The sequence below is a fragment of the Bubalus kerabau genome, chromosome 16 (assembly GCF_029407905.1).
Source record: "Bubalus kerabau isolate K-KA32 ecotype Philippines breed swamp buffalo chromosome 16, PCC_UOA_SB_1v2, whole genome shotgun sequence".
In the NCBI taxonomy this organism is placed as follows: Eukaryota; Metazoa; Chordata; class Mammalia; order Artiodactyla; family Bovidae; genus Bubalus; species Bubalus kerabau.
Window position 1 is genome coordinate 11,592,532 of NC_073639.1, and position 12,663 is coordinate 11,605,194.

Here is a 12,663-nt window from a genome sequence, read left to right on the forward strand (position 1 = left end):
TTTATTAGCAGTTCTGAATGAATACATGTTAAATATATGTGTCCACATTTACATATACCTGGTGTTTTGAAATATGGCAATAAGAGAGCAAGCAGAAGGACTTCATCAAGGTGTTTCAATTCTGAATGATACTCATCAGCTATTAGAAAATAGACATGGCTGTGGAGAATTGCTGAAAATGCACAGTGCAATTACTGTATGATAGCATAGTACCACAAAGTATAAATAAAGCCAGTAAATCATTGTGGTGTTGTATATGTCTCAGATTATGACATATGGTTTGTAGGAATGTTCTAAATCCTTAGTAGTCTTCCAGATTTATTATGTTGCTAGCCGTTAGAACTGTTTTGTGTATCATTTCAGTTATATTTTGCTTTTCAAAGGAGAAATCGAAAGTCTTGAGCTTTAGTTTCTTTGCCAACTGGGAGGAGAGGCATCTAGGTCTTTCTGTTCACCCTTAGCTACAGCACAAAGCAGCGGCATCCGCATTATAATAGGGCAGTGTTTATGACTTGGTACACTATATAAATATATTGTTTCTACAAGTACACTTAATTATGCATTGCTTTGAAACACCTTTATAATTAAGTTTGTGTATCACGTTCATAAATTATTTCTCTACTGTAACAATACATGCATGCTGTACAACTGTTGTTTATAAATGTATTTGTTAATTAATTATCTCTTTATTTAGTTGTCAGAATCCTCATACTAAGACTCAACACAATTTTTGATAACCTTTGGCAATTACCTTGGCTGGCTTTTGTGCCTATGGCCTGTTCTCATTCTTTTATTTTTTTCTCTTTTGTACTTGATCCATAATAACTGTTGGAATGGTTTAACACAATCCTCAATACTTTGCCTATTTAGAATCTAAATCAAGTCACTCTTTTTAGTTCTTCTTGGGAATGGGGTGGGGAAGGGAAGAGAGTTAATAAAAATTTATGGGTTTTTAAAGCGACCATTCATGTATTTTACTTCAGTCACCTAGAAATTCTACTAATGACATGTGAAAACCAAACAAATCCTAACTGCTGTTTCTCTAAGCCTTTCTGCTCACTGTGGTCTCACTTGCAACTCGGGTTAACATGGTCTTCCTCTTCTTTTCCTACACCCTCTTTCTTTCCTGTCTTTCCTTGTCTTTTCCTTCTCCTATATTTGGATCTTGTCTTGCCCACTCAACAGTATCTCCTCCTGCAGAGTCCATTGATGTTCACAGACCAAGCTCAGCAGGATGTTATCATGGTTCTAAAGTTCCCCTCCAACTCCCCTGTCACTCACGTGGCAGCCAACACCCAGCCTGGGCTGGCGACTCCTGCTGTGATCACAGTAACTGCTAACCGGCTGTTCGCCATGAACAAGTGGCACAACCTTCCAGGTAAGTGAAGACATACCCTTCTAAGGCATACTAACTGCTGAACTCTGTATAAAGATATTGTAAGTGTTAGTCAATCAGTTGTGTCTGACTCCTTGTGACCCCATGGACTGTAGCTTACCAGACTCCTCTTGTCCATGAAATTCTCCATGCAAGAATACCGAGTTGGTAGCCATTCCCTTCTCCAGGGCACCTTCCTGACCCAGGGATCAAACCCAGGTCTCCCACATTGCAGGCAGATTCTTAACCATCTGAGCCACCAGGAATCCAAAATACATTGTTCCTGCTGCTGCTGCTAAGTTGCTTCAGTCGTGTCTGACTCTGTGTGACCCCATAGATGGCAGCCCACCAGGCTCCCCAGTCCCTGGGATTCTCCAGGCAAGAACACTGGAGTGGGTTGCCATTTCCTTCTCCAATGCATGAAAGGAAAGGTGAAAGTGAAGTCGCTCAGTCATATCTGACTCTTAGCGACCCCATGGACTACAGCCTACCAGGCTCCTCCGTCCATGGGATTTTCCAGGCGCGAATACTGGAGTGGGATGCCATTGCCTTCTCCTAAAATATCCACCTAAATATATTATATCTCAACATTTAAGCTTTTTAGTTTTCAAACATATTAGTCTCTGAATCAAAATGTTGAATACTTGGAAAGGTGTAAAGAAGTCCCTCTGAAGCATGTAATATTAATACAAAAGTTAAAACACGAACTGTTCTTTGGCATCTAGTGATTTGTCTTTACTCCTTGGAGATAAATATTATCATATAATAATATTCTATGTCATGTCCATAAATAACCTTTATTGATTTATCAGATGTTCCTTTTTTTCCCACGTATTCATTTGCTCCATATACACTTCTCATTGTCTACCGTGTGCCTTTTTATGCAGGGCATGGAACTATTTGTTGTGGGTGATAGAAAAAAGAACAGGTAAATTACACAGCCAAAATACTACAAACCCTTAAGTATATCCTGTTCTTTCATTAAGTGCTGAAGAATTAGGGTGACTAAGGGCAAGATCAGTCCCAGGTGTTCTTTGGAAGGACTAATGCTAAAGCTGAAACTGCAGTACTTTGGCCACCTCATGCAAAGAGTTGACTCATTGGAAAAGACTCTGATGCTGGGAGGGATTAGGGGCAGGAGGAGAAGGGGATGACAGAGGATGAGATTGCTGGATGGCATCACCGACTTGATGGACATGAGTTTGGGTGAACTCCGGGAGTTTGGTGATGGACAGGGTGGCATGGCGTGCTGCAATTCATGGGGTCGCAAAGAGTCAGACACAGCTGAGCAACTGAACTGAACTGAACTGAAGGGCAAGATACTGAAATAACCATTAGAATCATACACCATCACTACTTGAAGAGACATGAGAGTTGGTCTTGTCCAGGCCCACATTCTACCCCTGAAGATGCAGAACGCTGGGGAGCCTGCCTTGTTCAGTATCACATATGGGCCACTCAGTGGCAGCGCCAGGTTTGAACCCAAGTTTTCTGACTCACATTTTATGATCACTCCTCTGTGATTTATTGCCTCTCATTAGAACAGGAATGTTGGGATCTGGATTTAGCACTGTTCCTTGTGGCCACTGGTTAGAAATTCTCTTTTTAAAGAAGGAAAATCTTTCAAAGTCCTGAAGATTATAGGGTTTTTATCCCCAAGCCATTGTTTTAGGTAGGAAATTTGAAAGGATAGCCTTTAATAGTCTGTTAACTTGTTATTAAAAAGTGTACATAAAGCACCACCCATTATAATACCTGGAATGCTTGCACATTTATGAGTTCTTGAACAAGGGTCTCGAGCCACATTAAATCCTAGAATGTTTAGAATGGAACAGAACTGAATTGATGTTCAAATAAAAACTAGATGCACTAACTAACTATGGTCAATAAGGTAATCTGGTACCCTTCATGAAAAATCCATGGTTGGTGTCAGAATTTCTTAAATATAGCCGTTTTCCTGGCCATTAGAAATGAATGATAATATTTGATTAGAGAATAGATTTCATAAATGGTAGAGAAAGTTAAAATTGAGATACATATAATGTCTCTATTACTAGGTCCTTTTATTCTCTTTTCTTCAAGTGAACTTATCTTGCAGAGGTAAATGTGTGTGCAGATGACATATATTTTGGGACTAAAGATGATAATTTGATTAATGAATTTGATTTATTTGCTGTTGTTTCTCTAAATGCCACTCATTAGAAGAAAAAGACGCTGGTAGTGTGTTCCGTCAGGCACACGGAGGACCATCTTCCTGCGCTGGGCGCCGTTGCCTTAGAGCCTGGCGTAAGCACCAGTGTGTGGCCCCAGGCCCCTCCCGGCCACGCTCATCCTGGGTGGCTGCTGTGGCAGCTCCGGGAGCTCGTTCAGTTTAAACAGAGTGTGAGGAGAGGCAAACCTTTTCAGCGGCTGGGGAGCCCCAAGCTCTCTGCATTCCTGGCTTTCGTCTAGCCTGGCAGTGAGCAGGAGCTGAGCCCGCTCCACCAGAGAGCTGCTAGGCTGACACTCAGGTATCAGGCTCCCTCCCTCCCTGTGATGACTGAGCTCCTGACACTCCCCTTTGAAGCAAGCCCTGCCTGGAAGGCTGGCTGCCCTTACTGCCTGCTGGTCAGCTCTTCTTCTCCCTGCTCTCCACTGTCCTCTAGACCTGTAAAGGGATTCAGGGGCAGCCTTCTCCTGCTGGAGTACCCCGTATGGTACATCCAACTGCTCTGAGCCCAGGCTCGCTTTTCTGTAAGATAAGAGGAGAGAAGACTGCATATGTTTGCCAGCTCCTTGCCTTGAATCCTCCGCATTGAGCCTTCTTTCGGTCTGTGCCTTGCGTCACTGGTGGTTTTTGCCTCCGTCCTCTGGCTTTATAGTATGATACAGCCACTCCTCACCAGATAATACAAAGAATAATAACATATGGAAAAGCTCAGGCAATTCTCTTTCTACAACGTGATCCCCAATCCTCAGTACACCTACACCTAAAAATGTTAAGTATACATTTTATTAAACCTGTGCCTCATTTCAGGTATGTAATAAACATACCTGACCTCTCATCCTCTGCTTTGCTACCTTTACCTGTCCGTGTGCCTTGATTGAAACAAACGTCAAAACTTCCTAACAGTTTTTCTTCAGTGAATATCAAATTCAGGTTACACTTTTTTTTTTTTTAGTTTAGATTCTGATTCTTTTCTGATATTCTCTGATTCCCATAATTCATTCATAAGACAGCTAGCTGTTGTCAATGTAGTGTCTTGAGTCCTGATTTAGAGAAAAAATCATCTTTATCCTTCCATCTCATTCAAGGGACCTTGAGAAACATCCAGAAAAAATAAAATAATGGCACCTAACCTTCATAGAGCATTTTCTAGCTTCTAAATACTGTTTTAATCGCTTCACATCTGTTAACTCACTGAATCCCCTCGACACCCTGAAGATGTAGGTTCTATACTTAGGTTGAACCATACAAGATTGCCATTTTAATAGGTCAAGACATCAGGTGTTGGTGATTCCATGCGGTTCAGCCTAACTCATTTAACAGAGCAGGAGCCTGAAGCACTGAGTAGACTTAACTGGCCAGAGGTCACACAGGCAGTCAGTGGCAGAATTGGAACTTGATGCATCACCAAAAATAGCTTACCTGCTAATCTCTTTCACTGACAGTTTGGTTTTAATGTTTCTGTGATCCCAGATTCCTAAAGACATAGGTACAGCTTCTCAAGGTATTAGCGTTGATGGGCACTGGTGTTGCTGGAGTAAATGCTGTGTTGGTAGATCAGAGGCTGAGGTTTTCCCTGATGAGTCCCTGTATGTGTGCTGTGATTTCTTTACTGGCAGAGCTGTAATCAGCAAAAACAATACCTTTAGCAAAAGAGGGAGTCCTAAGGCTTTCGTTTTTCATCTACTTCAATATCGTATTTATACTCAACTATAATTTTTAGTGCTAATATTATACTCAGGTATTTTATCAGTATTACTGATATTCAGGTGTTTTATCATATTAGTGATCTTCCAAAAGATCATTGAAAAGTCCTTGAAAAGTTGGTATTTACTAACAGCGGGAATGCTGACATAATGATTTTAAAATTAATCTAATGAACACATTGGAATATATCCCATTTTTATTTTCAGCCCCTCAAGGACAGTCAAAAAGATGTCTTAAAATCTGATGATATTAATATCATCCTAATCTTAGAATCTGATGATATTAAGCAGAGCTCTAACACCAACCAAGCAGTAGTTAAAATGCTTATGAGTCTATAAAAGGCCGATATTGACCAGAGTGAATGGCTGAGTCATTGGAGGAAAATCTTTTGGAAAAGTACCAAGAATTTAACTCTCAGAATTACAAAGCTGAAAAGATTGTCTGTTCTAAGCCCTTCATTCTGGGGCTTCTGATTTGCCCAAGGTTGCACAAGTGGCCAGTGGTCGGTCCTGCTTCCTACAATACTTCTTATCCACCAAAAGCCCTTCTACCTTTCACGGGACTGCAGCCTATAAAATCTCTTTTCCATCACAAAATAGGTACCTCTGAATCCTTAAAACCATTTTGAAAATTAAACAAACTGTCCTTAGTATGGATTGATTTTTGTTACTCATTTGCTTCTCAGTATTTTAAAATGGAAACCATGGAAATATTAAATATTAATAAAAGTTTTTTTTCCAACCGCAATCAAATCTTCAGGAAAACATTTCAGCCAAATGCATTTAACTAAAACATTTATCTGCAGATAGCTTTCTTTATTTTTATTCCAACTTTCAATTGATTGATTTAAGTGATGGATGAAGCATTGAATGTTCTTTGACTTGGCGCTTTCCCTTTCTCCATCATAAACTGACGTTTTTGTGCATCCTTTGTGCTGCAGCATTCAAAACTGCCTTTTTAAGAAGTAACAAAAAAACTAGTATTTGCTACAGTCAGCAGATGGTTGTCACATTTTGTTTTCAGCGCTCTTTACCACTTAATTTTGTTCTGTTGCGGCATCAGAGGTTGCCAGTCAAGCATCTGCCATAGCTTATGGCCTAGGACTGGCGCCACTGCTACGGCACGTGTTCACAACAGCACTAATCTAAAATAAATGTTTAATAAGTAGCCATAGAAGCACCTGGATTTTTTGTTTGTTTGTTTAAATTTCACAAAACTGTCTTGAGAGATTTGGAGGTTGGAAACAATTCTACATGAGATTTGACTTAAGCATTTTTATGTAGCTCAGTATATGAAAAATAATGCTCTCTCTCTCTCTCTCTCTTTTTTTATCTTTTGTGAATTCCAGCTCATCAAGGTGCTGTACAAGACCAGCCATACCAGCTGCCAGTGGAAATCGACCCTCTCATAGGTCTGTCACTTGCTTCCCTCTCTGCGATTCATTAAGCTCTGTGTGCTGGCCCTGAAGTGTAGATTACCGTTGTTTTTCACTTGCTGGTTGCTGGGAATGGAATTTTCCTGATAAACCATTTGCATGCAAATTGGAATGCAATGAGCTGTGGCTATGCTGGTATTTCATCAACTCCCCCTCGTTGGTTTGCCTAATTTGAACAGGCCTAGGACGCGTGTCACCGAAAATTAATATGGATGCTGTAATAATGTGTGATTGAGAATGCGCATGAAGTACTGTCAGGATAATATTGGATCTTTTCATCACTCAGACTTGTTGATGAGCAGGAGCGAGGCACGTTATGATGAATTGGTGCACCAGTAATGTGATGGAGCTCCTTTGCTAGGGAAATTTTCATAATAACAGTGGGTTCTTAGCAGCTCTGTGTTGAGAAAAATAAAACTGTAGTGCCAGGGTTTCATCATTAAAGGAGATCAATCCTTTCTTCCTGGACCCTCCTTTCAGTCTGAGGGGATTAATGTGCAATTGCAGAGCAGTTTCAAAGTTGAAATATATCGCCCAGCCAATGGCAGTGTTAAGATATTTGTATTCATTTTCCTAGGGTCCTGCAGCCCAATAAATTGCCATTGGAGGTTAAATTTGTTCAGGGAGAAAAAAAAAGTACAAGGAGACCGGAAAGAGCCATTGGGATGAAATGAGCATCTGCGGTAGACGACTTAGAATATTTAATTGCTGCTGTGCTTTTTGAGTAGGTTAGTGGAAATCTCTAGTTTAGCATTTTCCAGCCTATATGGGGATTTCAACTGTGATTCCACTAAGAATGGTACACCTTGGTATTGAAGATGCTGTTCAATAACTTTTAGAATAAAAAACCTAATTGCCCAGCTGTAGGGGTATGCTGCTAGCATGGATGTTTGTGTCTGCCTTATAATTTTGTCATATTTCCCCAGCACAAATGAATTTGTTAGTATTTTAAAGTATTTTTAAGTTTTTAGATAAACCAAATAAGCGGATTTATTATTTTAAAAAATTCAAGGTGTTCCTTGTGCGTATGTCACTTTTTTTTTGTTGTTCTCTAACACCATTGTTTCAGTGGAGAGTTAAATGGCCACCATTTGCAGATGAATTATCAAGATGAACTAAAATAACCTTAAGCTCTAAACTGTCTTTTATCATTTTCCCAAATATAAGCATAAATCTAAGAATTAAGTGTCTGTATGAAAAATAACCAGTACCCTGGTTCCTGAATCTTGTTTTGCTTTGAGTAGATACGATTTGCCATATATATATTTTTTTAAATTAAATGCCCACTTGGGTAAAGTTCTAAGAGTCAGGAAAATAATAAAACCCATTTGTTGTGCCACTTAGAGCCTGGTTTCTGAAGTACAGAATCATTGTTTGTCTTAAAACTTGACAATGAATATCGTATAGTATAAAGTCTAAATAAATTCAGAAATGGTAACCCTGTTGCGAAGGCATGGGGGAAAGGGGCGAGATAGTCAATATTTTAGGTTTTGTGGGCCATAAGGTCTCAGACACAACTACATAACTCTGCTGTTATAGCACAAAAGCAGCCACGGATGATATATAAACAAGCGAGCACTGCTGTGCTCCAATGAAACTTCATATGCAAACCCAGGCACAAGCCAGATTTTGCCTTCAGGCCATAGTCTTCCCTGCTGACCATTGGTCATCAGACTGTTCCCACGTCTCCTGAAGTAGTTGTTTAAAACCATGCATCTTCTCACACATTTTTAAGTTGACGTCTAAAAAAATTTTAATGTGATATCATCACAAGTTTAAATAGTTGCAAAGGTTATGATTTTTGGCATAGTGTGTAAAATTTTAAATACATCCAGCAGACACTAAATATCAAAGTCACTTGATAGTCAACCTTTTCTGTTTTTAAAAAATTCATTGGAAGAAATCTTTACCATTTGAACGTTTTTCTCATCTTGAATTTGTACTTTCATTCTGCTTTCCCTACACAATTTTATTTTAACTGTAGAAAATTGATTACCCCATTAAGCAGTTTTCAGCAATAAAAATATGTATGTAAATATAAATGTTGAGATTTCCTGTGACCTTAAGGCCCAGCTTTAAAAAATTATTCCTCATTGAGTTATTAAAAATATCAATACATATTTATTAAAATTATAAATTATAAATTTTAGTACTATTAAACATACACAATACATATTTATTGAAAATAGGAAATACAGCTTTAATGAATGGGAGTGCCTCCCTAAGTAGTTCATGTATTCATGGATAAACATTATTTGTTGCTGAAAGAGACAGAATTTGTCACCAGTTCTACCCTAATTTTTTGTTTTTTATAGATGGATGCTCTCAGGAGTGTTACTAACATGAGAAGATAGATGGGAAAGGAGAGAGTTTTGTTTTAGCAGTGTTATTCAAATCTTCAAACTCTTTCCGAGTTATGGGACAAAATTCATAGAGTGATATATTATTAAGGATTACTTTTACGGTCTATCATTAAATAATCATTTTAACAATCCATCACTGAAACTTATTTTTAATGATCTATCAATTGACAGCGTGATTAGATCCTCCTTCCATTCATTGAAAGCAGTGAATTGGAAACCACCTGCCCTGCAGAATGATGTGATGATACCTAGGCATTCACTTTCTAGCATCACATCAATAGTTTGAATTGTCTCTTTATTTGGCTCTCAAGAGATTTTTGTACCCTGGAGTAAAGCACCATAGTAAGATTCTATCTAGTGGAAGAAGAGCGAGCAAAAAGGGAGGTAAGAAAGGAAAACTCACAGGAGAGTTCTCAGGCAAATCTGTTTCAAGCTAGAGAACTCATGAAAGTTGCGGAACCAGAAATTGATTCCCTTAAAACCATCTGTGCCTGTGTATCCCTTGGGAAATCTTATGCCAACCCCCCTCCCCCGCCCCCCCCCCAAGGGTATACATGCTCCAGTTTGTAGACTGCTTATCTAGACAAATATGCCTAATTTTCATCAAATAAAAATACTTTCAGTACTGAATCTTGTGAGGTTTGCTAGACAAAACAGTAAGATAAAGAAAAGGCAGTTGTAGGGTAGGTTATATAGACTAAATGGATGGATGGACGGATGGATGGATTAGGGGTTGCAGTGTTAAATTATAAGTAATCACTTATTTGGAAAATAGTTCATCTGAATGCTGAAGGGGCATCAGCCTTTACCCATGACGAGTTTGTGGTCATTCAGTTCAAAATTCTATACATGGCCAGGTCTGTCAAATTAGATCCTCCCAGTCGGGAAGATCCCCTGGAGAAGGCAATGGCACCCCATTCCAGTATTCTTGCCTGGAAAATCCCATGGATGGAGGAACCTGGTAGGCTACAGTCCATGGGGTCACTAAGAGTTGGACACGACTGAGCGACTTCACTCAGGAAATAATGCCAAAAAGACCAGTGAAAGTTTATATATCGTATAAGCGAAAGTCATATAAACACTAACAAAAATGCCGTATTTTTATAATTTTCATGTGGAATGAAGAACTGTAGTAACCAGTATAGAAAATACCATATATCTTGTTTTAAATTGCTAGGTTTCTGGAAATTAAAAGATGTAACTGTATCACACAGGTTCACTGCAGTGAGAGGCTAATGTCTCTCCATGATACAATATGGTACACAAAAGCCCTTTCACCTGCCAGGAGCTTCCCTTTGTGTGGAAGGAGCGGGCACGTGATTCCTGACTAGAGGACTACCCTTTCTACTACTGCTACCACTTTCTAGGCCATTAATCTCCCCCAAAGTATCCGAAGCCCATTATCAAACAGTTATCTAATAATCTTACATGGTTAGGTTGTACAGTCAGATATTAGCAGAACTTGGCAGTATTTCACATGAATACATTTGCGATGTTCTGTATGCCATGAGGGCAAGGGGTATTTTATCCCTCTGTATCCCAGCAGAGGACTGGAAAGTATTTTGAACACTTTTTTTCTTCCATATTACTTTCTGAGCCTTCTATTGAATTGGCCATCTTAACTTATTACCTACAATGAATATAACATAGATATATTTCTATTTTTAATTTTTATCAATAATGCATCTATAATATTTTTTCCAATAAAAACTGAAAGCTATGATGCAAAGAACATAATAATTAGATGTAGACATTTATTTTGTGCTGATTTCTGGTATTATCAAGTTTTTTTTTTTTTTTAGCAGTATAAGAACTATAATTTGTGTCAGAAAGCTGATAATGAAATAACTCCTAGATCACGAACAGCAGAGCTTTCTATTCGGTTGGCTTCATAATGCCAAAGAAGGCACCTCCGTGAAAATTCCTTTGCTGATAATGAGATGGCTGATAGTGTGTTTCTAGAGGACTACTACTCTTCACATGCATGTGGTGTCGGGCTGTGTCGGACCTTATGCCTTGTGACAGACCCCGTCTCAGGTGCTCTGCAGCACTCTGAAAACATACTGCCAGACTGTCTTGTTTTATTGTTTACAGAAGTAGCAAGAAAGTTGCAGTGTGCTGTGCTTTGACTTTTTCAATTACAAGAATCCTTCATAAATAGTCATCCTACCCTTTCCTTGCATGCAAGTGCGGCTGTGAACGGGGGAAATGGGAGTTCACATCTGGTCAAATTAAAGGCCTGTTAAAGTCAAACTAGTACAAGATGCTCCAATATTTCAAATATATGACATTTAAATTCTAATATCTCTTCCTTGTGACAAAAAGTTAGAGGTAATAGATTGTCGCAACATGAATCCGTTCTCATGACAATAGATGTAATGAGATTGTCAGAAACACAAACCTAACTGTGATGCAATCTGGAGATTCTAATCTAGTTTGGTCCTGCCCAAGAGCTAGATAGCATGTTCTGAGAATTGTATACTACTTATTTTAAAATTGTAGTGTATTATTGTTTCTTTCCTCTAGGCAGAATTTCTTACCGAGCTGTTGAAGTTGGCTACCCTCCTTCTTCCAACAATCGGATTGTGTTTTCCTGTGGTTTTTCAAATATTATTGTATTTAAAATTAAAGATCAAATGTTTTTATCCTGGAATGTGTTGTCTCTCCTCCCTTGGCCCCAGCCCCCAGCATGACAAATTACGGGATTTCTTTGCGCATGTAGATTTATAGGCTTTTTTTCCCCCCTCTGTTCTCATAGCCAGCAATACAGGAATGCACAGGAGGCAGATCACTGACCTCTTAGACCAAAGCATTCAAGTCCATTCCCAGTGTTTTGTCATCACGTCGGACAACCGCTACATCCTCCTCTGTGGCTTCTGGGATAAGAGTTTCCGCGTCTATTCTACGGACACAGGTAACCTCATCATTTCTTTATCAGTGAACTCAAGTTTACAACAAGTGGCTGTAAGAGGCTGAAAAGGCTTTCTCATCTCCCCTGTAAAAGTTACAGTATTCTAAAAGGTGTAAAATATAGTTTTCCCCTTCAAGTAATAATCTACTCTATTATCCATTAATAAGTTAACTTCAGAATGTTTTTAAAGGGGAGGTTTTGATAGGTTTGTCTCCCAAGCTTCACACTTACAAGTGAATGATTTATTTTGAAAGCATATCTTGATGTAAATGCCATATGTACATGTCCATGCATAATCATATGGCAAGTGCACATACTTACAGGTGTACTTTCCCACTTCAATATTATTTAAAGGTTATTTTTTTCCCTGGAAATTCTAAGTGTGTTTCCTGTGAGTGGCTATCTTGCCTCCACCCAGTTCCACTGAATCTTGCTGAAAACTACACCATGGTGAAGAAAGGTAGCTGATTCCTTATTCATTTGCATGCAGCTCCCTAAGGGACTAACCAAACTCAAATCACTATTATTATAGGATATCCAGTCCAATGAATGGTTATATATTTTTGCATATAGGCAATTATGAACATTCAAAAATTTAATGGAGTCTCTTTAAAGTATTTTGGAAACTGGTAGAGGATGACATAAACTTATACTGAATATGTAGTT

The 12,663-nt window shown here is 38.9% G+C and overlaps 1 protein-coding gene across 8 annotated transcripts in view; it reads left to right on the top strand.

Moving 5' to 3' along the window:
* LRBA (LPS responsive beige-like anchor protein) overlaps positions 1–12,663 on the top strand; it is a 746,530-nt gene that overhangs the window by 696,344 nt on the left and 37,523 nt on the right. For 5 of the 8 annotated variants that reach the window (XM_055550583.1, XM_055550584.1, XM_055550586.1 and 2 more), the window contains exons 50-52: positions 1,186–1,378; positions 6,637–6,699; positions 11,845–12,000. In XM_055550583.1, coding sequence (XP_055406558.1) covers positions 1,186–1,378; positions 6,637–6,699; positions 11,845–12,000 — 412 coding nt within the window. Of the gene's footprint in view, positions 1–1,185; positions 1,379–6,636; positions 6,735–7,300; positions 8,055–11,844; positions 12,001–12,663 lie in introns of those variants that run through there. The other 3 variants (XM_055550587.1, XM_055550585.1, XM_055550588.1) reach the window with 3 other exon arrangements.